Source organism: Dermochelys coriacea, chromosome 20 (assembly GCF_009764565.3).
Source record: "Dermochelys coriacea isolate rDerCor1 chromosome 20, rDerCor1.pri.v4, whole genome shotgun sequence".
NCBI classification, from domain to species: Eukaryota; Metazoa; Chordata; order Testudines; family Dermochelyidae; genus Dermochelys; species Dermochelys coriacea.
In genome coordinates this window covers 18,083,206-18,110,240 of record NC_050087.2, presented here as the reverse complement: position 1 = coordinate 18,110,240, position 27,035 = coordinate 18,083,206, and the positions used below count along the sequence as shown (strand labels likewise).

General features: G+C 58.7%; 1 protein-coding gene across 1 annotated transcript; it reads left to right on the top strand.

Moving 5' to 3' along the window:
- The first annotated feature begins 1,525 nt into the window (after positions 1-1,525).
- LOC122458396 (cAMP-specific 3',5'-cyclic phosphodiesterase 4B-like) lies at positions 1,526-25,569 on the top strand. Its single transcript, XM_043506955.1, has 3 exons — positions 1,526-1,652; positions 15,933-16,087; positions 25,333-25,569. Exons 2-3 carry the CDS (start codon positions 16,046-16,048, stop codon positions 25,567-25,569), a joined length of 279 nt encoding a protein of 92 aa, XP_043362890.1. The 5' UTR covers positions 1,526-1,652; positions 15,933-16,045.
- The last annotated feature ends 1,466 nt before the right edge of the window (positions 25,570-27,035 follow it).

Below are 27,035 nucleotides of genomic sequence, written 5' to 3'. Positions count from 1 at the left end.
TCCACACCATTCATGATTTTGTAGACCTCTATCACAGGGGTTCTCAACCTTTTTCTTTCTGAGCCCCCCCCACTATAAAAAAAAATCCACAGCCCACCTGTGCCACAAGAACTAGTTTTCTATATATAAAAGCCAGGACTGGCATGAGGGGGTAGCAAGCAGGGCAATTGTCCTGGGACTCCCAGGAAGCTAAGTTGCTCAGACATCGACTTCAGCCCCAGGTGCCGGGACTCAGGGCCCCAGGCTTCAGCCTCATGTGGTGGGATTTCAGCTTTTGGCCCTGGGCCCCAGTGAGTCTAATGCTGGCCCTGCTTGGGGACCCCCTGAAACCTGCTCGTGGCCGCCCAGGGGGCCTCAGACCCCAGTTGAGAACCACTGATCTATCATATCCCCCCTTAATCTTTCTTTGTGCTAGAGCAGCAGGGTTGTCCTTGGGCCAGGTGTTTTCCACCCACAAGAGATGGAAGATCTTACTTACAAATGAAATAGACAAAGTTGAGGAAGGTTTATAGTTCTCTGTTTTCAGATGGGGAAACTGAGGCAGGGGCGACTAAGTGTTTAGAGGAATTGTTTTGTTCTGGGCGGTTAGACTAACGGGCTTAGCACCAGGGGACTCTGGACATCTAATATCCCCTTCCTTTGGGGAAGATGGGGCAGGGTGAGTAGATCCCCACCCCATCATTTTCCTCATTGAGTTGGCAGCTGTCACAGAGATTTACCTGTGTGTCTGACCTGTCTGTGCCTTGGTGAGGCTAGCTAAAGCAGGGGAAAGCTGCAGAGAGCAGCAGTACATCCCTGTGGGCAGGGCACCGACCTGCAACTCAGCAGACCTGTCTCCTCGTCCTGGCTTGGCCACTGGCCAATCGAGCAACCTTGGGCAAGTCACTTCCCCACTCCCCTGCCTCAGTTTCCCCAGCAGTAAAACGAGGGCAGTGATGCTGAGCTCTCCTGAGGGAAAGCGCTGTAGGAGAGCTAGGGACCATCTCTATTCCTGGGGCTAGTGAGGGCGCGCGGTGGGGGCGAATGCGGCCCTTAATTCACCATTGCCCTGTGCTTGCACCCCTGCAAGGGCAGCCTGGGGTTTGGCTCCCACCTTGCCCTGAGGCGAAAGCGAGCTTGAGGAGCCAGGGCCCCTTCCCCCCTGCAGCTGGTGGGATGGGAGAGTCGGGGGCCCCTTTTATTCCTGCCTTGCAGACTTGTCCCCAGCGCACCCCCTTGCTGCTTGCGGGGCTGGGGGGTTCCTCAGCGGAGCTCGCCCTCGCTGCGCCCTGCTGGGGGTCCGAGCCCCCGCGACCCCCGGCGCTGCGCCCAGCCGGTTGCTCGCTTTCGGGGCAACCCCTGCTGCCCGGGGCTCCCTCGCCGCCGCCTGCAGAGGGGGAGCTGCCGTCCGCGCTCGCTGCGCTCCCCCCGCGCCAGAATCTGCGCGCCCGTCTCCATTCATGCGCCGCGCTGGGGGGGGAGGGACCTGCCCCAGCCCTCCCCTCCGCCAGCCCCCCGCCACCCCGGCCGGCGGCCAGCTGCCCAGCCCCGCTCCTGTCGCCGGCTCGGCCCCCGGCCGTCAACAAAGGGCGAGCGGCTGCTCCGCCGGGCTGGGGCGCAGCCGCGCCGTGGGGACGCGCAGCCGGGGCGCCGCTCCTAGCCGGCCCAGCGAGGTAAGCGCGCCGCGGGATGCCGCGGGCCCCTGCCCCCCCGGCAGCCCCTCCCTGGAGCCGCTCGGCGCCCCGCTATCCGCCGGCGGCTGCTGCAGGGTCCTGGGGGCGCCGCCTTCGCATCCGGACCGGGCCCCACGGGCGTGGGCGCTGCCGGCCGGGGCGCACGGCGGGTCTCGGAGGGGAGAGGCGGGCAGCGCTCGGCCGCCAGGACCGCAGCTTGCCGGAGCGTGTGTGAGAGTCAGCTGGGGGGGGTGGGGTTTGTGTGTGAAATCCATACCGACAGTCAGCTCTGCTTGTGTGTGTGTGAGAGAGAGAGAAAGAGAAATCCATAGGGACCGTCAGCTGGTGTGTGTGTGTGTGCGAGAGAGAGAAAAATCCATAGGGACTGTCAGCTGGTGTGCGTGAGAGAGAGAGAGAGAGAGAGAGAGAAAAATTCATAGGGACTGTCGGTGTGTGTGTGTGTGTGTGTGAGAGAGAGAGAGAAATCCATAGGGACTGTCAGCTGGTGTGCGTGTGAGAGAGAGAGAGAGAGAAAAATTCATAGGGACCGTCAGCTGGTGTGTGTGTGTGAGAGAGAGAGAGAGAGAAAGAAAAATCCATAGGGACTGTCAGCTGGTATGTGTGTGAAATCCATACCGACAGTCAGCTCTGTGTGTGTGTGAGAGAGAGAGAGAGAGAGAGAAATTCATAGGGACTGTCAGCTGGTGTGTGTGTGTGAAATCCATACCGACAGCTCTGTGTGTGTATGTGTGTGTGAGAGAGAGCGAGAGAGAGAAATCCATAGCGACTGTCAGCTGGTGTGTGTGTGAGAGAGAGAGAGAGAGAGAAATACATAGGGACCGTCAGCTGGTGTGTGTGTGTGTGTGAGAGAGAGAGAGAGAGAGAGAGAGAGAGAGAGAAATCCATAGGGACCGTCAGCTGGTGTGTGTGTGTGAGAAAGAGAGAGAAATCTATAGGGACTGTCAGCTGGTGTGTTTGTGTGTGTGTGTATGAGAGAGAGAGAGAAATCCATAGGGACAGTCAGCTGGTGTGTGTGTGTGTGAGAAATGCATAGGAACAGTCAGCTCTGTGTGTGTGAAATCCATAGGGACAGTCAGCTGTGTGTGTGTGTGTGTAATCTATAGGGACAGTCAGCTGGTGTTATGTGTTTGTAATCCATAGGGACAGTCAGCTGGGGTGTGTGTGTGAAATCTATAGGGACAGTCAACTGGGTTGTGTGTGTGTAATTCATAGGGACAGTCAGGGGTGTGTGTGTGTGTTTGTAATCCATAGGGACAGTCGTGTGGGGTGTGTGCATGTGTGTGAAATCCAGAGGGAGTCAGCTGGGAGGTGCGCGTGAGGCTGCAATACGTGGGCACAGTTAGCTGTGCACTGATGCTTTTCTGAGCACAAAGGCTCTGCACCGGGCACTCCCTTTAGGGTCTGCAGCATGGCCCTTCATCTGTCTCCCCTCCCCACCCCACCCCGGGTTTTCGGGTTGGGTGTGCACATTGCAAACCTCTCCCTTGATTGTTTTCACCACAGCCTGTGGTACTGCTCTATTTCTCAGTGGGGGAAGGGGAACTTCCTGCATGCGCCCGGAGTTGTGGTTGTTTGTTTTTACTTTGCATTCATGGTAGATTCCACCCTCTCCCTAACGCTGCCACAGAGGCCGGCTGGCTGGATTGATGAATCACCCCATGGCTATCAGTCCTCATTAAATCCATCCAATCACTCCGTGGCTGTCAATCCTCATTAAAGTCTCAGGCTTTCCCCCTAGATCTGGGGCCTGCGCAGCTCTGCACCTGCCCAGCAGCCGTGGCGGTGTTGGTGTAGTGCTGGAAAAGCCCATATTTTTCCTCCTCCAGCAGCTCGGTGGAGTCTCCCCTGAAAGGCAGGGCATCCTGCCTCACACTGTGCAAGCAGACCATGCGCTGCATAGCAAATGTGAACCACATCGGCCTGCCAAAGCAAAAAAGGGACCAGGAGATTAAGGAGAAGCAGAAGCCCTGGTGCAACTCTAGAGTAATTCTACTGAAGGGTCTAGATACACACCAGCATTACTGAGACCAGAATCTGGCCCTCCTGGTGGTTTCAGCTGGTGGGTTAGGAATCCCTCATTATAGCATGAAGTAAAGCCATGTTCTAGTTGGGAGCTGGGGCCTGCAGCCTCTGGTTTCTGGCACAAAGCACTAAACCACTCCACAGAGCATATTTTGCTCTCCTCTCCATTCAGCGCAAATTAAGTTCCTCCCAGTGTGCACAGGTTAATGACTTGAGTTGCCCAGTGATCTCTGGGAGCTAGGGGTCAAGTTCCCAGCATGCAACTTGCTCCATCTCATAATGCCACCCATAAACCGTAATTTTTGCGCCTTTTATTAAAAATCCCACAAACCTGCATGGTACTTTTCTGACTCCGCCTCCTCTGACAGAAGCATGGAGCTCACAGAGCTCTATGCTGTTCTCAGGAACATTGCAAATACAGGTTGCACAATTATCCTGTATTTGTAGACCCGCAGGGAGTACCAGGGGACACGACCATTTCTTTGAGGACAGTTTGCTGATGGACATAGCAAAAAACAATTCAAAGGTGCTGGTGGCATTCACAGAGCAGATGCAAATGTGGAGTCCTGCTTCTGGGCCCAAGAAAGGAGCATGGGCTGGTGGGATCGCGTTGTGGTGCAAGGAGGATGCGCAGCAGCTACAGAACTTTCGGATGCGAAAAGCCACATTCCTGGGGTGGGGTGCTAAGCTTGCCCCAGGCCTCCAGCACAGGGACACTAGAATAAGAGCTGCCCTGACAGTGGAGAAGTGAGTGGTGATTGCGCTTTGAAAACTTGCAACGCCAGATGGCTCCTGGTCAGCGGGAAATCATTCTGGAGTGGGAAAATCCACTGTTGCCATGCGAGAGTGTGGGGCCATTTATCGTCTCCTGCTCTGCAGGACTGTGGCTCTTGGCAAAGTGCAGGACAGAGTGGATGGATCTGCAGCAATGGGGTTTCTGAACTACGGTGGGGCAATCGATGGCACACATATCCCTGTTTTGGCATCTGCATACAGAAAGGGCCACTTTCCTATGGTTATGCGAGTGTTGGTGGATCATTGGGCATGTTTCACCAGTGTCCATGTGGGCTGGTCAGGGCATGTGCAGGCCGCTCACATCTTTAAGAACACAGGACTGTTCAGAGAGCTGCGAGCAGAGATGTACTTTCTCAGCCAGCATATTACCATTGAAATGCCAGTAATGGTCCTGGGGGACCCATCCTATTCCTTGCTCCTCCAGCTCATGCAGCCTTACATTGGCCACCTCGACAGCACCACAGATTGATCCAACTTCTGACTCAGCAGGGCAGAATGGCAGTTGACTGTGCTTTTGGTAGCCTGAAGGGGCGCTGGCGGTGTTTACTTACTGGATTGAATCTCAGTGAGAAATATATCCCCACGGTTACAGCGGCCTGCTGCATCTGCGAAGTGTCTGTGAGGCAAAGGGGGAAAGCTGGCACCAGGGCGGAGGTAAATCAGCTGTCAGCTGAGTTTGAACAGCCAGATAGAAGGGCTAGTACAAGAGCCCAACGGGGAGCTAAGCTATAGAGGGAGGCTTGGAAAGAACACTTTAACTGTCAGCCGCATCAGCGTTCTGAGCCGGACTGTTCTCTGGACCTTGAACACTGGGAGTTGCTAAGAACTGTGCAGTGCCGGCTGTACGTTTATAGAGATGGCTGGGTGTTTTCTTGAAGCCATGAATTCTGTGGCACTTGCTGTACATTTACAAGCACTGTTTGCTTTGACTATGGCTCAGCTTTCTGCAATATTTGTTGTGAAATAAGAAAGACAATTTGATTCTCCAAAAATAGAACTTGATTGAGCCAGGAAAAAACAGTACAGAAAATCAATGGGCAAAAAACCACCCAGGCAATGTTTATATAGATTTTAACATAAATTAATGTAGTGAAACTTTAAAATAAGAAAGGGAGTAAATGTTTATGTCCATTCGACTGCACAAATGTCGTCCATTGTGGCTACACATACCCTGACCTGTGAGAATCAAAGCTATGGCTTTCCTTGCTGGCCCCCAGGGTGGAGTGGTCGGGTAGGGATATGGCCCGTGATAGCACCATAGAACTGGACGTGACTTTGAGAGGTCATCTAGTCCAGTCCCCTGTACTCATGGCAGGACTAATGCCATGTGGAATGATTCCAGGTATAGGGAGCAGTGATCACAGAGTTCTTCTAGGAGTGCAAAGGGTGGGGAGTCTGGGATTTTTGGACCTGTAGGTCAACCAGGGTCTGCAGCATTTGGGTTTGCTGATTGAGAAGACCCAATATGTCCTGATCCATCTCCCTCTCCTTGTCCTGCTGGCAGTCCTGGGCGTTTCTCTTGTCCACTCTTTCCTTCTCCAGGCTGCTGGTCACATTGACTCTCCGGACCCTTTTTTCATGGTCCGAGGCAGCACGGGCTTGCAGGATCTCATTGAGCATATTCTCCCTCGTCCTCTTCTTTCTCCTGCTTATCATGGTCAGGTGTTCAATGGACACGGAGAGTGCACCCCTGAAGGCCACAATGGCAAAAGCTGCTGGTAAAAGCAGACCAATGTGCTATTGTATTGACAGTCTCAATGGAAAAGGAACAAGAAGTTTCAAAACTCCCTTCCCTTAGTTCCATAAACATTTGTAATAAGACACGCTTCTTGACACACGTCCGCTCGCCAGCACCAGCCATGTGAGTCTGCCCTGCCAGGATCAAGGGGTGGGGGGAAGGATTTTCTGTTTGTGAAGGGTTTCAGAGTTGTAACCATGTTAGTCTGTATCAGCAAAAACAAAGAGGAGTCCTTGTGGCACACCTTCTTGTCAACTGTTTGAAATGGGCCACCTTGATTACATTGGCCTCATTGACACCACAAAAGTGATTTTTTCCTCCCTTGGTATTCACCCCTTCTTGTCAACTGTAGAGAATAGCTCACTTCCACCTTAATTGAATTGGCTCATTAGCACTGATGCCCCACTTCGTAAGGCAACTCCCATCTTTTCATGTGCTGTGTATTTATACCTGCCTATTGTATTTTCCACTCCATGCATCTGATGAAATGGGTTTAGCCCAGGAAAACTTATGCCCAAATAAATTTGTTAGTCTCTAAGGTGCCACAAGGACTCCTCATTGTTTTTTCTGTTGGTGAAGCTATTAAATTTCCCTATCCTTGGCACTGAATATTGGCACTGTTGTTCACAGTGATGATGGGTTTAGCTGACTTCTCACTCCTGAGGCTAACAAAGGCACAGAAAGCTCAGCTGCTGCTGGTGTCTAGAAGCTGCCCAGGCCTGCCTGCTGCTAGCCTGGTTGCTGTAATGGGGCCAGCTAGAATCGTCCCAGAGCAGTGTGAGGAAGTGTCCTATGGCAGACGAAGCAATAAGGCAGCCCTTCCTGGAAACTGTTGGGTTGCAGAGTATCTCCCTGAAAGTATCCCAGAGATCTCTCAGGAGGTGAAAGGGGACCTCCCTAAGCACCTAAAGAAAGGGTTCCACATGGTCACCCCGCCATGCCCTACAGGGCAATGAACAGCAGATGACAATGGTTGTACCTCTATCTCTTCTCGTAGGAGTCAAACACTGAGAAGTTTGTCTTGTTACGGTGGAGATGGGCCATCGTTAAATGTAATAATTCCAAGGAAAAATGCATGGACACGCTTATCCGAGGTCCCTTCTCTGGCCGCAGGCTCATACACGCTCGCCTGGCGGTACTGGCTAGACCCGTGGAGTCTCAAGCAGGTGCTGAGGGCTCACGATGTAGCTGGACCCCACCTCTGCCTCTTGACAGGCCCCCTCCTTTTCTTCCTCCTCACTGTTCATGACAGGGGTCTCTGCCTCAGGCTCCTTCAAGGGGCCCAGGGCGCTTTGCGGGGCGCTGGTGAGGGCTCCACCAGGTCTGGCAAGCAGTTCATTGTAAAAGCGGCAGGTCTGTGAGGCTGCCCCCAATCTATTGTTGCCTTCCCTGGCCTAAGTTCTTTCACCTGCACACGGCATAGCGGCTGTCATGCCCCTTTGCCTACATCCCCTGGGCAATCTGCTCATAGGTGCCCATGTTTCTATGGCGGGCCCATGACTGTGCCTGGATCCCAGGGGATCCAACACGTCCTGTCTGCTCCCGACAGGAGCGTGTCTAGTGCTTGGAGTCGGTGTGGTCAGCTGGGCAGCTGCACGCAATGAGGGAGAGCTGCCAGGTGTGCTCACCAAGGTGGGTCATCAGGAAAAGACTTTTCAAAACCACACACATGGCTTTAAAGGGGGGGTGTGTGGGGCATGTCCCTCCAGTTTTGACTCTGACCCCTGAGCGGTGGAGTTTAAAATTGTGGGCAGGATGGTCGCTGTCGCAGGGAATGGGGCATTGTGGGACAGCTGCTGGAGGACTCTCAGGGTTGACACGGGTCATGCCGTGTCTACATTTGCACTGCGTCAACCACAGTAGGTCAGCCCCGGCTCCACACCTTTCAGGGAGATGGTTTTACTGTGTCTTTTACGCTGACCGGAGCTAAATGTGAGTGTAGAGACATGCCCAAATAGGGTGACGCATGTCGATGTACAGCAACCTAATGTTGTAGCGTAGATCAGACCTTAGCTGGACCTCTGGTCTGATCCAGTGTGGCAGTTCCTGCATTCATACCATTAAAAATGCACCTCTTTTTTCCAGTCCAAATTTGTCTCGCTTCAGTGTCTGGCCACTGGGTCTCATTCTGCCTCTTATCAGCTCTCTGTTATCGGAATTCTCCCCCTGCTTCCCAGTAGGTACTTATAGACCTTAACCGCGTCCCTGCTCCTCCTTCTTTTGGTGCTAATGAGATGGTGCTTTGTAAGTCTCTGACAGCAAGGCAGGTTTTCCAGATCTCAGCTCACTCTCTGAAAGTATCCGTGTTTGTAGATTGCCAGCGTGGGCAGGTCTAGATTCTCTTCCCCCCCACCCCCTCCCCGCCCATTGGATGCATGCTTGGAAAAGTTCAGTTGCTTTAGTGCAGTTTGTTCTGTGTAAGGGTTAAATTCACCCCACAGGGCCTAGACACCCTTTGAGTCTTGCTTCGTTCCTTTAGGCAAGACTTAAAGGACACCTAGATCTTGTGTGGCTTCCTCAGCAGCAGGCTGAAATTCAGAGTCCGTCTCTGCATCAGGGGCAAGAGTGCATTTCCTGCCAACAGTATCACCCTGGCTGGGTTGTCCAGAGAGAGCAGCCAAGCCCCCCAGCCACACTCAGGAGAAGCCTGGCTTTCAATCCCACTGCTCCCCACACAGGAGCAATCGGGCCATGTTTCCTGTTGGCACATGGGGCACTGGAGCCAAGAAAAAAGCCCCCAGAAACTGCATTCCTGCAGCCAGCCAGCTCTGCGCAAACAGCCCGAAAGGAGAAGCTGCAAAGGTCTTTATATGGCAATTATTATTCCCCCCGCCCTCTGTGTTTGCACTAAGGCAGGGGGGGATAAACCAATGCTACGTAAAATGATTAGACATGTTTCCCTAATAATGCCAGCCATGCATAGCTATCACCAGCACCCAGGAGAGTTTGTTGATTCCTTTCCATCTCAGTCAATATACAGCATAGAAACTCTCTAGTCCATCAGTGCAGGATTCCTGCCCTCCCCCCCCACCCTCCAGTCTGTTCCCTCCTCATCAGCATTGGGTAGGAATTCTTAATGTTGGGGACAGGGAAAGTAGATGAGGTCAGATTGAAATTGTTGACCTTCGCTTATTCTGTATCCCTCTATTGTCTCCTCTCTGTTTTAGGGTTTGTCTACACAGGGACACTCAAGCAAATTAATCCAAATGAATTTTTAAAGTGGATTAGTTAAACTGCATTAAACCCCCGTTTGGACGCTCTCATTCAGAATTAAAGTGGTCTGATTTTGGTTTAGCGTAATTCACTTTGGAAGCTAAAGCAAATTAAGGCCACATTAATTCTGAATGAGAGTGTCCATGCAGAGATTTAACGTGGTTTATCTAATCCACTTTAAATTCTCATTTATTCAGATTAATTTTCCTGAGTATCTCTATCTTAGTATTTAGCTGGCTCTTATCACCGTAGGATCTGGGCACTGCTCTGACACACTGAACCTCGCAGTGCCCCTGGGAGGCCAGGCACTGCAATTACTCCCATTGTAGAGATGAGCAAACTGAGGCACAGATCCTCTAAAGTGCTTAGACTCCTCGCTTCCATTGATTTCAGTGGAGCCTAAATATCTTTGAGGGCCTGGGCCAGAGAGCATAAGGGTGCACCTGCACTGTAATTCCCAGCTCGAGGGGATGCAACCACGTGAGGTCTGATCCAGCCAGCATGCTAACAGCAGCAGTGTAGCTGCAGGAGGATCCAGCTGCCCCGAGTCCTCGTTGAGTGTCTCCCACGGGATCACGCTCAGGGCAGCAGGCTCCTCCTGCTGCAGCTACACTCCTGAAGGTCAGTGTGTGGGCTGGGTTGGAGCTAGGATGGCTCTGGCTCCTTGAGCTGGCACGGACGGGGACGTACCCTCAGGGCTATACCCAAGGGTGCAGAGGGATGCTGTGGCAGTGCCGGGAATTGAACTCTCATCGCCCCCAACCCAGCTGGCACCTGAGCCACCGGCCTGCCCTTCCTCTCCGCAGTAGCTGGGATGGAGAAGGTCATTGCACCAGCTGCGGATCTGGCCCGGTGGTAGGAAATGGGGAGCCCCCGTCTCTGTCCACAGCTCCAGCCCCATCCCAGTTCGACACTCCTCAAGTGCTTGTGTTCTAGGCGCCAGCCCCTTCCCCACGTGAACGCAGGGCCTTCTAGGGGCTCGTGGGGGGAGTGCTGGCCCCTTACGCGCAATTTGAGATCTCTGTGTGGCTCTCCGTAGGCTGCCGCAGGCCAGTCCCAGGGTATGGCCAGGTGGACCAGGCCTTGTGGGAGAGAATGAATCATTCATTCGTGTTGGCCGTGGGGTCCCTGCTGGCTGCTCAGTTACCTCCTGGGGTGAGGGCAGGGATGGATCCTGGCGGGGAAGGACCCATGCGCAGGGAGGTGGAGATGCGTCAGGATGGGCGGGGATGGACCCGTGTTGTAGGATCAGGGGTGGGGGGGTGGACCCGTGCTGCAAGAGTGGGGGATGGGTGGGGGTGGGGAGGGATGGACCTGTGCTGGGGGTGGGAGGGGCCGAGATAGTAGGGGGCAGCCAGGTGGACCATGTTCTGCAGGCAGGGGGGCAGGGTGGACCCATGTTCTGGGGGGCAGGGTGGGTGGAATCTTGGCCAACCAGCCCTGGGCGTCTCAGCTGCCCCTGTGCAGTCTGACATTTAGGATTTGCAGCAAGGGGCCAGTCGAGCTGGTGCCCTTGGATCTCGTTGCTTGGGGCTGGAGGGGGCTGACCTGGTGCCCACCCCTGGTGAGAGATATGGCCATGTCTCCTGCAGAGAAAGGGGCCCTGCACTCTGGGTCTCAGAGGCCCCTGGGTCTGTCCCTCCCGCCAGCCTGGCTCCCTGCCGTGGGTGTGACGTCTGCTGTCCCTGGTGCAGCATAAATATTTAGGCATCAGCAGATTTATGGGGAGCTGGCTGGGGGTGGGTAGAGCCAGAGCGAGCAGGGGACTCAGCTGGGGGGGACCTGCTGGGTCTGGGCTGGGGGTGTGGGTGGAGATGGACCCCCTAGCGAGCCACCATGGACGTAGCGTGCCCAGGTCAGGAGCAACGGGAGCTGATCCAGGCCGACAGCCCTGCGGGGACCCCCAGGCGCAAGTGTCTCCGCCCACTTCCCATCGAGTGTGTGTATGTGGGGGGGTGACATCCTCCAAACTCAGCATGGCACGAATGGGCCCCAGGCAGGGAAACACAGTGGAGATTCCCAGGAGCGAGGGGCCACAGCTTTCACATGGACTGGGTGGCCCAGGAGGGGGGCAGAAAATGGGACACGGAGCCTTTCCCCTTTAGGGGGCGCTGTCTTCCATCCGGCCCCAGGGCGAGAACTGACTGGCTCAGGGGGTGGGGAATGGGACCCGGGGCCTTTCCCCCCAGGGGGACTGGCTCCGATCTGGCCCCAGGGCAGGGACTGACTGGGTGTGGGGGAGTGGGGGGCAGGGAATGGGACATGGGGCACCAGCTCCGATCCAGCCGGGGGCTGCGGCCCTGGGGAGTGGAGAAGAGCAGTCACGTTGTAAAATGGCTACTCACGAGGCCACCGAAGGCTGCTTTGCTGGCATAGCATATTTCACATGCTCCCCCAGGCTCTCGGATGGGCTGTCTGGCGTGTGTGGGGGGGGGCAGCATTCCTGAGCCACTGCAGGATAACAGCCTCCTGCTGCTGCCAGCTGAAATACTCCTTAGCGCCAGGGCTCTGGGCCGGGGCCGTGGGTTCTGCATTCAAACCCCAGTTATGCCCCCGGGGCCCCCAGAGCGCTCTCGGTGAACTCAGACCCGGACAGTGTTTTCTTGCCCCCCAACGGCTGCTCCGTCTGTCCGTCCTTTGAAAGACGGACCTCTCCGCTGAGCAGCGTCCTGCAGTGCTCCCGCTGCTCTTTCCCCTCCCCCGTGCGTGCAGTGAGTTAAACAATTAATTACTCCGAAAAGAACTCCCCAGCCTGCTGCGTAGTGCAGGGGGTTGATTCCGCGAAGGCTCCTGCCCTGCTCGGAGCTAACCTGGGCCCTGGGCTGGGAGCTGGTTTTGTAGCGCGATGATGGCAGCTGGGAGCTGCGGTGCTGAAATATTTATAGCTTCATAAGGGAGAGCGGGAGAGACGGCGTTTGGGTACCGTGCCGCCCACCTCCCTGTGGACAGTGCAGCGGGGTGAAAAGTTTGTTCTCTGGGAACTGCCTCTCCCTGCACCCCCCTGGCACCACGAAACAGCCCCTGGGCGGGAGGGAACTGGGAGGGAAGAATCTTCTCGGTGTGAGTCTTGTAGCCAGCAGTGACCAAAGGGCAACAGAATGGGCTGGTGGAGAGGCAGGCAGGGTGGGGTAATGGGTGGGGACTCAGGACTCCTGGGTTCTATTCCTGGCTCTGTCGCTGACCCGCTGCGTGACTGAGACCAGTCCCTTCCCCTGTTTCTCTTCCCATCCCTGGACTCTCTTTGGGGCCGGGCCGGGGCCAGGGCTATGCAGCGCTCAGGGCTCTGATCTACAGCCTCTAGGTTCTGCTGCGATGTCACCAGAGCTTCCGGGACTGGGGGAGAGGGAGGAATCCCGGGGGCTGGGTCTGAGAGAGCCCACATCTGCCGATCTCTGCTGGGGTTGGGGCCAGAGGGGCAGCTAGAACCTGAGCCCATCCTCCTTTGGCCTCCTCACCCTCTGGTTGACAGCAGCCTAGCCTGCCCCAGAGCCCCCTGCTGCCCGCCCCCCACCCAGCGCCTCTTGCTCCAGTGCATCTATCCCTTCAGGAGTCCCTGGCCCTGGCTGGCGAGCCGCAGGGCTCTCCGAAGTGCATGCTGACGTGGTTCGCCTCCACTCGGCTCAGCGCAGGGCTCATGCGGCACCCTGCTGGGCTTGCCCTGTTAGCCCCAGGCCCACAGGTCCCTGTGCAGGCCTGTCCTGGGCTGCTGGGGGTTAGAAACAAGTGCGGGAGCGGCAGGAGGCAGGCGGCCGCGCCGATGCTCTCCCAGGGTCCATCCTGCGCTGCTCCCTGGGCCCTGCCCTGCTACTCCCAGGGGAACACCCCTGCCCTGGTGCCCCTTGTCTCGGGAGGGGGGGTGCCCCTGCATCCAAGGTCCATGAGCTGCCAGCTGAGGGTGGGTATCTGTTGCGAAGGCCCCCGGTGCTCTGGGGGCTCCATGGTAGGGTTTGGGGGACCCCCAGATTGCAGCAGAGCTGCACCCATCTTGGAAGGGCAGCTCAGAGGCTGCTGGCTGGCCTCACCTGCTGCTGCTTTCCCCAGCTGTCCCCTGGCTGGAGGGCGATTCAGAGACAGACGCTTCCCAGCAGCAGCCTGGTTAAATACAGCCCCAGGCAGGTGAGAACCGTAAAGAATGAACAAGTGTCGGGTGAGACCCGCTTGGCACTGTTGCTGCTGAGAGTGACAGCTCACCCTTGCATGGATCCTTCCCTTGCCTTCCTCCACCCCCAGAACCCTGCTGGTCCTCATTTGGGACTGGGACAAGAATTCCCCAAAGTCCCATCTCAGCCCTTCTTGGGAACCGTTTGGTCTCAATTATTGATATTATGGTAGAGCTGCGCAGACTCCGACCGAAATCAGGGCCCCGTCACGCTGGGCACTGCCCAGACCCCAATCACGATCATTGGCCCTGTCGCACTGGGTGCTGCGCAGACCCCAACCGAAATCATTGGCCCCATGTCACGGAGTCCCCGGGCGATGCTCTGGAACTGCTCCCTACGAAGCCAGGCAGGACTCTGGGGGAGTCTCCTCTGTGGGAGCAGCCTGTCCCCAGGACACACAGCTCACCCGGCTCCCCCCTTCCTGGGTCTGACCTCGGAGCATTCACCATCCTCTGCCCCTCCGGGCGCTTCCCACAGCGAGTCCACCCGGGTGGGGTCCTGGGGAAACCAGAGGGTCCTGCCCCCCAACTCCGCAGTCAGACGTGACTCTCAGCCAGCCAGTAAAACAGAAGGTTTATTAGACGACAGGAACATGGTCTAACACAGAGCTTGTAGGTGCAGAGAACAGGACCCCTCAGCCAGGTCCATTTTGGGGGGCAGTGAGCCAGACAACCACGTCTGCACTTCACTCCTCGTCCCCAGCCAGCCCCAAACTGAAATTCCTTCCTGCCCCTCCTCCTCTGGGCTTTGTCCCTTTCCCGGGCCAGGAGGTCACCGGATTCCTCTGTTCTCCCACCCTTTAGCTCTCACCTTGCAGGGGGGAAGGGCCCAGGCTATCAGGTGCCAGGAAACAGGGTGTCGGCCATTGTCTGTGTCCAGACCCCTGCACACACCTGCCCTCTAGGGCTCTGCAATGATCATACACCCTTATCCCACCCCCTAGATACTTAAGAACTGCCTAGGGGAAACTGAGGCACCCCCACACTATTCAGAGGAAACATTAAGAACAGTCCCGCTTTGTCACGCCCCATCGTGCTGGGTGCTGCGCAGAACCTGACCAAGATCAGGGCCCCATTGGGTACTCACTGCTGTGCCATCCCTGGCTCCTTGCCGGGTGCCTGTGGATGTTGTGGCTGTTCTGACCTGGCAGCTGGTGCCAGTTTCACAGGCGCGCTGGCAGGATGCGAATGCAGAGGCTCGCTCCCAGCCAAGCTCTTTGCTTGAGTGTGTTGAGGGAGCGACCTGTCCTGAGCCAGCCCCGCGCGCCGGCCTGAGCACTCTGAGCAAGGCAGCTATTCTCAGGTCCCCAGAGGAGCAGCCCGGGCCGCCTGGCCTGGGCTGCGGCTCTGCCTCCTTCCATCTTTCCTGCTCTCGCTACGAAACCTGGCCCAGTCGCCAATGGCAACAGAGACCGATGGCTCCAGCTGGGGTGGGCTGAGCTGAGGCTGGTGATTTTCAACCCTGGGTTCCCCATTCCTGTTGGGCTGGGCCCCCCTGCCCATCCAAGGACCCAGGGCTCCCTTTCTGCTCGCGGTGCCCCATCCTCGCGGGGAGTGGAGCTGGTGGATTTCCCTGGGCTGCACAGAGGAAGCCAGGACTCGCAGGGGCACCTGCAGCATCTGTTCCACACCTGTTCTGAACGCTGCTGCCAGAAGCGTGTTGGTCCTCAGGGCTGCCGGGGTGTGGGGGAACTTCAGGTACACACGCTGTGCACATGTGGGTGCATGGCGCAGACAGTTCCGTTTCCCCGGGGGGGGCATGGTACGTCCGTGTGTGTGCATGTATGGAGGGCGGTGCAAGTGTTCACACGTACAGTGTGTACATATTACACAGCAGCCTGTGGGTTGCCCAGCAACACCTGTCCTGCCAGCCCTTCCCCTGGATCCTCTGCAGCAGGGTCGGGGTGAATTAACCCTTCCCCTCCCTCTCTGTTGTGAACCTGCCTCCCCATTTCGCATGAGCCAGGGTCATTAGCTCATGAAATCGCCCACTGGGGAGTGGAAAGAGACGTTGGGGGCTGGTCTGAGTTGGGCACACACCAGGCTGAGGGCCGCTGGGCTGGTTCCTGAGACATGCACAACCCCTGCCCGTCCTGGATCTGGCCTCGCTCCCCTCACCTCTGGGGGCTGGGAGCCAGGACTCCTGAGTTCTGTTCCCAGCTCTGAGAGGGAGTGGGGTCTAGATGAGGCCGGGGATTTGGAGGGATGGGACAGGACTCTGTCCTAAGGGACTTATCAGCAGGGGGCCCCTGTTGCTGGGGAATTGCATGTGTGTGGGGGGGGGTGGAACAGACAGGATCTAATGCCCCCACCTCCTGTCACTGTCTTTCAGGCTCCCGGCAGGCAGGAGAGAGCAGCGTTTAACTCCGGCCCTTGCCCCTTGTCCTGGGGCTGCGCAGCTGGTGGGTGGCTGAGAGCAGAGGAGACCCCAGGCTGGATAGGGACATGAAGAAGAGCCGGAGTGTCCTGGCCGTGACAGTGGACGAGGTGAGAGCAACACTGGGGGCTGTCCCCTCCATCCAGGGGAGAGGGGGTCGGCTTTGGGGCCTGTCCAGGCCTTGGCATCCCTGTTGGGGTGGTGTGGCCTGGCCAAGAGCTGCCCCCTACAATGGGGGGTGAGACCCCATGAGCTCATGGCATGGGGAGGGGCACCGAATGGGTGAGAAGGTGGGGAAAGGCCCCATCCCAGCCAGCCAGTCCCCTTGACAGGGGAGCGGACAACACCCACCAGGGCAAGGGCCAGGGTCGTGGGCACGTCCGTGGGCTCCCCCAGGCTGGGTGTCTGCGGGGAGATAAATGCCACCAGCTGCAGTCTCCGAGGGGTCCCTAGCTAGAGGGGGAGGATGTAGTTAAGGCCCTAGACTAGCACCCCTGGGGCAGCTAGGGCTCCCAGGCACGAGCCAGTGCTGAAAGTGGCTGGGCTTGGGGTAGCTCTCTTATCCCCCGACGAGGCAGCCCCGGGGTTGCTGCTCTGGACGCCCCCAGTGCACCATTCTCTCTCCCTGCCACCTCTATGCTGAAGGGGGATGCTTGGTTGTTGGTGTTCAGCTGTGAGCTTGCACTGGTGCCAGGAAGCAGGCACAGTCTTGCACTAGCACCCGGAAGTGTGCTTGGCGTTGCCTGAGCACCAGGAAGCGTGCACGGCCTTGTCTGAGTACTGTGGAGCATGAACAGCCATGCCCTAGCACCGGGAAACATGCATGGCCTTGCCTGAGCATTGGGGAGTGTGCACAGCCATGCACTAGCAATGGGAAGCGTGCATGGAGTTGCCTGAGCGCTTGGGAGTGTGCATGACCATGCACTAGCATCGGGAAGCGTGCGCGGCGTTGCCTGAGCGCTGGGGAGTGTGCACGGCCGTGCACTAGCACCGGGAACCGTGTGCGGCGTTGCCTGAGCGCTGGGGAGTGTGCACGGCCGTGCACTAGCACCGGGAAGCGTGCGCAGCGTTGCCTGAGCGCTGGGGAGTGTGCACGGCCGTGCACTAGCACCGGGAAGCGTGCGCAGCGTTGCCTGAGCGCTGGGGAGTGTGCACGGCCGTGCACTAGCACCGGGAAGCGTGCGTGGCTGTGCACAGCCTTGCACATTGGCCCACACGTGCGGTTTGGCAGGGTCCCTTTGCAGGCTCTGGCCTTGGAAACAGTGGAGGGAGGGCGCGTGGTGCGGGGGCGCCCTCTGTGCTCCGAGAGCAGAAAGACGCGAGTAGCTGGGGAGGCTGGAGTGTGCAGCTGCGGCACCTGTCAGTACAGGCTCTTGGGGACCCCCAGCAGCGTGGGGATACTTGCCACTGGGGGTAGGGCTAATGGAGAAGTCGGGAGCGTAGCTGGCTGTGTATAGAGTGCATTGAGGTGCGTAGCTGGCTGCACTCAGGATGCATTGGGGTATGTAGCTGGCTGTGTTTGGGGTGCATAGCTGGCTGCACTTGGAGTGCATTGGGGTGTGTAGCTGTCTGTGTTTGGGGTGCACTGGGGCATGTAGCTGGCTGCACTCGGGGTGCATTGGGATGCGTAGCTGGCTATGTTTGGGGTGCACTGGGGTGCGTAGCTGGCTGCACTCGGGGTGCATGGGGGTGTGTAGCTGGCTGTTTGGGGTGCACTGGGGCATGTAGCTGGCTGCACTCGGAGTGCATTGGGGTGCATAGCTGGCTATGTTTGGAGTGCACTGGAATGCATAGCTGGCTGTGTTTGGGGTGCATTGGGGTGCATAGCTGGCTATGTTTGGGGTGCATTGGGGTGCATAACTGGCTGTGTTTGGGGTGCACTGGGGCATGTAGCTGGCTGCACTCTTGGTGCATTGGGGTGCATACCTGGCTGTGTTTGGGGTGCATTGGGATGTGTAGCTGGCTGTGTTCGGGGTGCATTGGGGTGCATAGCTGGTTGTGTTTGGGGTGCACTGGTGCACGTAGCTGGCTGCACTCGGGGTGTGTAGCTGGCTGTGTTTGGGATACATTGGGGTACATAGCTGGCTGCACTCGGAGTGTGTAGCTGGCTGTGTTCAGGGTGCATTGGGGTGCATAGCTGGCTGCACTTGGGGTGCATTGGGGTGCATAGCTGGCTCTGTTTGGGGTGCATTGGGGTGTGTAGCTGGCTGTATTTGTGTTTGGGGTGTGCTGAGGGTGATCACTCACAGCTCCAAGCCAACCCAGAGCTCATTGAGCTCTCTGCCAGGCACGGGAACCCAGCCTGCGCTGATCACACTGTGTGACCCCCACTAACGTTTGCCGGACTAGGGTGGAGGCAGGTTGTTTTGCATTACCTTGGCCCGTGCTGTATTGCTAGGAGAGGAAAGATGTGGGAGCCCAGACTCCTGGGTTCTATCCCCAGCGAGGGGAGTGTGATCTAGTGGCTGGAGCAGGAGGGGCTGGGAGTCAGGACTCCCCCTTCTATAGAATCATAGAAACCTCCGGTTGGGAGGGGCCTCCGGAGCTCATCAAGTGCAGCCCCCGCCGCTGAGGCAGGATCCAGTCAACCCAGAGCAGCCCTGACAGGGGTTTGTCCATCTGCCCTTAAACCCTCCGTGACAGGGATTCCCCAGCCGCCCTGGGGAGCCTATTGCAGAGCTCAGCTACCCCAGGAGTTAGACTGTTTTCCTTGGTATCGGACCTAACCCTCCCCGGCTGCAGACAGAGCCCCGGACTCCTTGTCCTGCCCCAGTGGCCGTGGAGAACAGCCCCTCCCCCTCCCCCAGCCCAGCACGTGTGAGGCCTGTTCTCAGGGCCCCCCCAGGCTCCTCCTCTCCGGACCGAACAGGCCCAGGGTTTGTAACGTTCCTCGCACGCAGGTTGGCTGAACCTTCGCTCAGTCTGGCCGCTCTCCTCCGGGCGCTCTCCAGCGTGTGCCCATCTTTCCTGAAGAGCAGCGCCCAGAACTGGACACTGGCTCCTGCTGGGGCCTCACCGGGCGGGACAGTCGCCTCGCGTGTCTTACATCCGACACGCCTGTTAATAGCCCCAGACTGATACTAGCCCCTGGGGCAACTGCATCACCCTCTGGGCTCATATAGTGCTAGTTTGCATAGGGATAACAACCTGCTACTGCTACCAGTTCCTCCGTTCGCTCAAGTGGCCTAGGTCTGCGCAGTTCCAACCCTCCCTGTTCTAATCTCTGCACCTAACTAGCCAGGGGGCCTTACAGACAGCAGCCTCCTTGAGTACACAGCCCAGATTCATTGCCAGAGCACTACCCCCCATCCTGCGCCCCCTGCCCGCCTAGTGCACTGCACCCTGCTTCGTGGCTCCCCAGGCCCTGCAGCATCACAGGGCCCCCCCTGCTTCCCCATCGCCCTGCTCCCCCGCACCCCATCGCCCTGCCCCCCCCAGCTGGTCTGTGTGGTGGCTGCAGCATGTTAGTATCTCAGGCTCAGCTGCTGTCTCTGGTCCATGCCCCGGCAGGCGAGCAGCCTGATACCGTGTTTGCTGAGCACGGTCTCGCTCTGTGGCCAGGCGCTGCTCATTAGGTTAACCCCAACCGGCTCTGATGGTGGTGCTAGCATTTCTCCTGTGTCCCAGCTGTTCCTGCCCAGCATCTCACACCCGGCACGACGGGGCCCTGATCTCGGTCGGGGTCTGGGCAGCATCCGGCACAACGGGGCCCTGGTCTCCGTTGGAGTCTAGGCAGCGCCCGGCGCAATGGGACCCTGGTCTCAGTCGGGTTCTGGGCAGCACCCGGCACGATGGGGCCTGGTCTCAGTCGGGGTCTGGGCAGCACCCGGCACGACGGGGCCCTGATCTCGGTCAGGGTGTCTGGACAGCACCCGGCACGACGGGGCCCTGATCTCGGTTGGGGTCTGGGCAGCGCCCGGCATGACAGGGCCCTGATCTCGGTCGGGGTGTCTGTGCAGCACCCGGCACGACAGGGCCCTGATCTTGGCTGTGATGTCAAAGACCTATTGTAATAGTAGCAATGATAAAAGACAGCTTTTGGCTCTGTTCCCTCCCCCTTCTGTGGGAACTGGGGAGCCCCCCTTTGCCTGCGGGATTCCCCAGATTCTGTCCTTGGAGTGTTTGTGTTGCTCTGGCTGCGGATTTGGGCCATGTGGGGCCGTCACGGAGCTCAGATGGTTGGAGGCATTGGGATCTGGTGAAATCAACAATGTCCTGGCTGGGATCTCCTGGGAGACGGGGGACAGAGCCCCGCCCCCTGCCTGAACGGCTGGGGAATCCCTGCTTGCAGTGGAAGGACTAGGACACACAGCTGTTCCCTGCTGTGGCAGTGTGGGCGGCTGGGAATACCCGAGAGCGGTGGTTCCCGTTCTGCCCACTAGAGGGCAGCAGTGCCCGTCCATGCCGCTCAGGTCCCAGTTGAATGAGTTCTTTCCACTAATTCCCTCCTCGCGTCTCTCTGCCATTTAATTACATTTTCTAATTAAGAAACAGAGCGTTCAAATAGGGCTGGACAGGGAGCTTGGCGATGAATGTTCGGAGGGCGGAGTGATAATAACCGGTCTTAGTGCTTCACCAGAAGGGTCCTAGCCAGCCTGGGTTCCCCTGTGAGGGCCAGGAGGGGAACCCAGGAGTCCTGACCCCCCCCCCCCCCCGCTCTAACCCATTAGATCCCCACTCCCCTTGCAGAGCTGGGATAGAATCAGGAGTCCTGACCCCCAAGGCCTTCCAGCCACTAGACCCTGCGCCTCTCCCTGAACTGGGACTAGACCGGGGGGGCTGCTGGTGCCCCCATATCTGGGGCAGCTCAGAGGGAACCCCAGTCACCTCGCTCCATGCTGGCTCTGCCGCCTTCTCCGTCCCGCCCTGGGAGCTCCCAGCTGCCTATCCCTGCCTTGTCTCCATCGTCCCAAGAGCCTGTGGGGCTGAGGGGGAGAGGGCGTCCCAGCTAGAGAGGGAGGCAGCGGGCTGTTTGGGATCCTATGGCGGTGGCCCCATTGCTATGTGCTAGCCAGCGAGGCGGGGAAGGACCCGGTGTGTCCTGGCAGCGTCTCCCACCCTCTGGCCAGCCCTGCTCAGCAGACAGGTCCCCCCCCCGGGCGTGGCTGCTGATCCCGGTGTCCATGAGGCCACTCTTTCCTGGCCCGGCCTGTTTGTTTGCTCTGTGTGGGTCAGGAAGGCATGGGCCCCTGAGCCTGGGACTTCCCCTCCCTGCCTGCCCTGCCCCACTCTGGCAGGGTGCTGATAGACCTCCCCAGGTCTGGGGATGGCTCTGGGGGGGGCCTCATGGGGCAGCAGCTGCCCAAAGGTTTATGGGAATGTGGGGGCCCTCTGAACCAGTGTTGATCCCTTGTGGCACCAGGGGGCACTGTGTCACAGGGAGCGGGGTGGGGGGCGCTCATCCCTCATAGTGCTGACCCCCTGCTCTGCCAGGGGGCCCTGGGCTGCGGGGTGGGGGTGTAAAGGGCAGGCGTGCCCCTTCCAGGCAATCAGGAGCCCCTGGCTGTTTCTTTCTGCCCAAGACACTGGTTTGTGAATCCCAGCCAAACGGGCAAACAGCCTTCCCTTCGCCCACCTTCCCTCCCCGCCCTCACCTGCTGCCCCCCGCTGGCATGTCTAGTGTCTCTCGGGGAAGGGACTCGGGCCCTCGCGAGGTCAGAGTCCGGCTATTGCCTTAGTGGCGCTGGCCACACCCTGGACGAGGAGTTTCATGCCCGTTTGGACTCTTAATGAGGAGCGTGACTCCGGTGCGTCACCGAAGGGGGATCCCAGCTCGTGGCAGCTCCTGCTCTGTGCTCGGACACGGGTACTGGCTGGAACACAGGTTGCAACAATGTGGCCTCGCTGCAGGCCCCAGGCAGTGAACGGCGCGGCCGCCAGCCTAGCCTCGGGTGCAGGTGGTTTAGGACCTGGTTAACCCCGTAGCGCCTGTTAAACACAGCTGTGACCAGTCACTGAGTCTCAGCATCATCTGCCCCTGGGCTGAGTGGGTCCCTGGGGCCTTTCCCCACTAGGGCTGGCACGAGCCAGCTGCACCACTGCCTGCTTCCTGCTGCCCCCAGCGTGCTCTTTGCAAACCCCTGCGAAAGCAGAGACACCCGCCAGCCACCACTGTCAGAGCGCCAAGGCGGCTCAGCGAGAGCAGGAGGTTTCCGTGACAGATCCGCCTAGTTCCAGAGCGTCGGGAACAGCGGAAGTGGAGCAAAGCCCCAGCAAATAACAGAACAGCTTGTAGGGTGCTCGCAGCCCCCTCAGCTGATGCCTGGAGCCAGGAACTGGGGGAGTGGCGGGAATAGCAATGACGCATGCCAGCACCTTGGGCTTGGGATCCCAGCTTCTGACTAGTTTCAGAGTAGCAGCCGTGTTAGTCCGTATTCGCCAAAAGAAAAGGAGGACTTGTGGCACCTTAGAGACTGCATCCGATGAAGTGAGCTGTAGCTCACAAAAACTTATGCTCAAATAAATTTGTTAGTCTCTAAGGTGCCACAAGTCCTCCTTAGCCTCTGACTAGAGCCACTTGGGGTGGAGGGCAGGAGGGACTCTGAGCGCACCCCCGGGGGGGGGACCCGGCTCTGCGGGGAGCCTGGTTTAGTTCTGGAAAAAGGGCCCGTCAGCAAGATGGTTTGAAAACTATTTGAAATGCTTCTTCCCAGCCCCCATGCTCCTGGCCTGGGACTTTCCTTCCCATTAGTGACCTGCGAATCTGGGGTGAATTGGTAATTCCACAGTCCAAACCCACAGCCCCCTGCTATCCCAGGCCTGGGGTCCTCCCACAGCTCTGCCAGTGCCCTTCACTCCCAATCGCAGCCCCCTCTATCCTAGGCCTGGGGGGGGGTCACCCCACAGCTCTGCCAGTGCCCCTCCCAACTTGCAGCCCCTGGTAGCCCAGCCCTGGGGTCCCATCCCCCCACAGCTCTGCCGGTGCCCCTCACACCCGATCCGCAGCCCCCTGCTGAGCCCAGCCCTGGGCTCCCTCAACCCACATGCAGCCAGGACTCTGCTGATGGACGGGCTGGGTTTCCTTGATTTGGGTGTTTGGCAAGGAGGCCGGTGAAACGCCCTCCGAGGATGGTGCTGAGCTCAGTAAAATTCCTGGGCTGTTGCTGAACTCGGCTCGTGGCCCATCAGAGGCCAGGGGCCCTGCTACCTGCCACGTTCTTTCTTCTCCTTTATCCTCCCGCACCCTGGGGTGCCCAGGGGATCCACCAGCGTCCACCCTTCATGTCAGGCTTGTGCTGCGCTGGTCAGCCCCCGCCCCGGTGCCATGCTCATGCGCGTAGCTTCTCGCTTGTTCTGTGCAACGTTCCTCTCGGTCGCCCTTTTCTCCTCTCTCCAGCTGGGGTCCATGTCACCACCTGACATGAAAACAGACCCCAGATCTGCCGTCTCCTCCTTGCTCCGCCCGTGGGATGCGTTAGTTGCTTTGGTCTCCTTTGACGTTCCGGCCTGGGCTCAGCTCTTCCCCGTGGACTCCGCAACTCTTCCATTGGCTGCGGAACGAGCTGACTTCTGAGCAGTCGCTGCAGTGGATTTCCAGGGCTGCTCCAGAAAGGGCAGTGTGGGGCTGGTTTGCGCTCAGGGCTGATCTCCAAACCTTGGGTGCTGCTTGTTGCGTTCATTGCTCGGCACCTCGCCGGCGTCAGTGCACAGCTCCCTGCCCTGGGGCGTGAAATGACGTCCTTCCGCCAGTGCTGCTCTACATCCCAGATTTCACCTTCCCCTTGGCGATGAGCAAACCACCCGGGTTTGCTGAGTCTGCCAAAAGCTGGGGCTTTTCGTCCATTACGCGATGTGTTGAACTGAGCAGGCCAGTGTCAGCAGCACACATCAGCAGCCCCCTTCCCTGTGAGACATGGGGGTCTCCATGGGAGAGGAGCATGGTGCTAAGTGCCTCCCCCAAGTTCCCGCAGGGGGTCAGTGGCAGAGGCAGGATTTGAACCCAGCTCTCCTGGCTCCAAGCCCGGTGCTGGAACAAGCCAGAACAGCCCTGGGTGCCACATTCCAATGTGAAAAGGAGTACTTGTGGCACCTTAGAGACTAACAAATTAAGTAATGCATCCGATGAAGTGAGCTGTAGCTCACGAAAGCTTATGCTCTAATAAATTTGTTAGTCTCTAAGGTGCCACAAGTACTCCTTTTCTTTTTGCGAATACAGACTAACACGGCTGCTACTCTGAAACATTCCAATGTGGGTCCCAACTTCCTGCCCCAGCAAGGCGCCAGGCGCTGTCAGCCGCACCAGGCCAGAGGGAATGACTGACCGGCCAGCTGGCTCTGTCGCTTGGAGCCGCGACTAGTGGGCTGTCTCACTGACCGGCTCGGGTGCCGGGCTTTGGAGTGGCCTGGGGGCTGGAGCCAACCACCTTTCCTGGGACCCAGCATGGTCCATGCATGGGAGCAAGTGCTGCCTTCCAGAGGGGACAGGCCCCGTGCCCCATTGCCCACCCTGCTGAGCCCGCTGGGCCCTGCCTTGGGACCAGATGGGAGCCAGAGCCCCTAGAGGGGACAGGCCCCGCGCCCCATTCCTGTGCCCTCAGCCAGCCGGTTCGTTTCTCGACACTGGCTCCGTGGCCCAGGGTGCTCAGCACAGAGTCCGTGTCCCTCTCCGGCGCCAAACGGAGGCCGGTGCCTCCAGCTGCTGTGAGCAGCCGCAGATGAGGACCGGGCTCTATCCTTAGCTCCCCCCTGCAGTTGAGACGGGCAGGGGGCTGATTAGCGCAGCCTGACGATGCTGAGAATAAACATCTGCTTCAGACACTCCCCACCCGCCTCCAAGATGGGCTGGTAAACAACAGCACAAAGGTAGCGAGCATGGGCCTGTCCCCTCTGGGGGGCGCCCACTCCCTTCAGCCCCAGGGCAGGGACTGGCTGTCTCGGGGCGGGGGGGGATGGGACACGGGGCCTGTCCCCTCTGGGGGGCGCTAGCTCCCACTCGGCCCCAGGGCAGGGACTGGCTGTCTCCTGGGGACAGGGAATGGGACACGGGGCCTGTCCCCTTTGCGGGGCGCTGACTCTGATCTGGCCCCAGTGTGGGGACTGGCTGTCTCGGGTGGGGGGGGAATGGGACATGGGGCCTGTCCCCTATGGGGGGCACCAGCTCCCTCCAGCCCCGGGGCAGGGACTGTCTGTCTCCTGGGGACAGGGAATGGGACACAGGGCCTGTCCCCTTTGCGGGGCGCTGGCTCCGATCTGGCCCCAGGGCTGGGACTGGCTGGTTCGGGGGGCAGGGAATGGGACATGGGGCCTGCCCCCTCTAGGAGATGGAGGGTGAGGAAAGGTCGTGGGTCACCCTCCCCCCAGGCTGGTGTTGCTCTGGGCCCTTGGCCTGACGCTCGCCCTCTGCTCTCATTGGCAGAAGCCCAAGGACCTGCTGGACCCCGGGCTCTGCAGCCGGTCCTACACCGCGGGTGGCATGCTGGGTGCGGAGCTGCGGCGTGGCCGGCGCCGGCTCTCCTCCAGCCTGCAGGTGCCACCGTGGAAACCCCTGGACCGGGCGCGATCACCAGAGCCCGACAGCGTCCAGAGGCCGACCACCCTGCCCCTGCGCATCCCGCCCCGCATCGCCATCACCCATGCTGAGCCGGACAGGTAGGGCACGGGGGGGTCACAGTGTGTGTGACAGATACACCGGGGGAGGGGCTGGTTATCGTGCCCTGAGTGTGCAAATAGCCAGGTGGGGGGGGTGGTTATTGTGCCCTGAGTGTGCAAACACCCAGGGGGAGGGCTGGTTATCGTGCCCTGAGTGTGCAAACAGCCAGGTGGGGGATGGTTATTGTGCCCTGAGCATGCAAACACCTGGGGGAAGGGCTGGTCATGTCCTGGACTGTGTGTCGGGGGCAATGCCCCGCACTCTGCCAGCAGGTGATGCAGCCAGGGGGAGGTGCCAGTGTTCCCTGGCGAGCTCCCGACAGCCCCCCCGCAGTCGGGTCTCAGCAATGCCTGTGGCCTGCCGAGGGTGGGCCCTATAGACCGGGCCAGCGCTGGAGTGAAGGGGCGGGCACAAGGGAGGGTCCCTCAGGGCTCTGATCCAGGGCGAGTTGTGATTTAATCTGGCTCTGAGCCCAGCTGCACTAAGTGATTTATTTGGCTCAAGGAGAGATTTATTGGGCATGGTGGAAATCTCCCTAAAACCATCAGCTTCTTACTGCCTCCTGCCCACGGGGGATCCCAGCCCATAATCCTCACCGTGCCGCAGCTTCCCCTGCCACTCGGCGCCCTGTGGCAGGGTTGGTCTCACTCCAGGGCTGGGAGACAGTTACACCCCGCAGGGCCATGCAAGCTGCATCTCGGGGCTCCACAGCAACTCCCTTAGTGGGGGGGCCCCCAAGACCAGTCGGCCTGGCTCCTTCTCTCCTTCCCTGGGGCTGAGCAAACCCGTCACCTCCTAGCAGATCTGCTCCTTTGATTTTGCTGGCAATGAAGGACCACAGTGGATGCTGTAATTGCTGCTTCCCGGCGGGCGCAGGCAGGAGGGGCTGGGCCACAGCGTGTTTATTTTTAGCGGGGCTTGGGGGGAGTCCCACAGATAGCTCTCACAGCCCCAGGAAGCCCAGTTAGCTTTGGGTCCACTGTGGAGATTTGTCTGAACCCTGGGCGGCGGAAAAGCACTGAACCCCCCACTCGTCAGCTGGGAATCAGTTGTCTTTTGATACCAGAGAAGCAAAGTCCTTGTTCCTTCAAGGTTCCCTGTTTGTTCCAGTCACTTCACTTCCCCCAGCAATCAAACGGCATTCCCACCCCCATGCTGGGGGAGCTGCGGTTCATGCTGGTTACCTCTGGGCTTTTGTCATTAGCTCAGACAGGCAGGTTGCATCCCCTGCCTGTTCCTCTCCGAGCCCGGGGCCCCTGGCCAGGGCTTCAGCACCGACTCTGCCACAGAAGAGCAAAAAAAGAGTAGATCCTGGTTTAAATCCCTTTTGACCAGCCTGTGACAATGTGGGGAGGTGGGCGCTGGAGGGAGGAAATGGGGCGATAATGCCAAGCGCAGGAGCTTTCTGATTATCCACAAAGAAGGGAGTTTGGGTCTAGTTCGTGGGAAGTGATGCCAGAGTTTGGAAC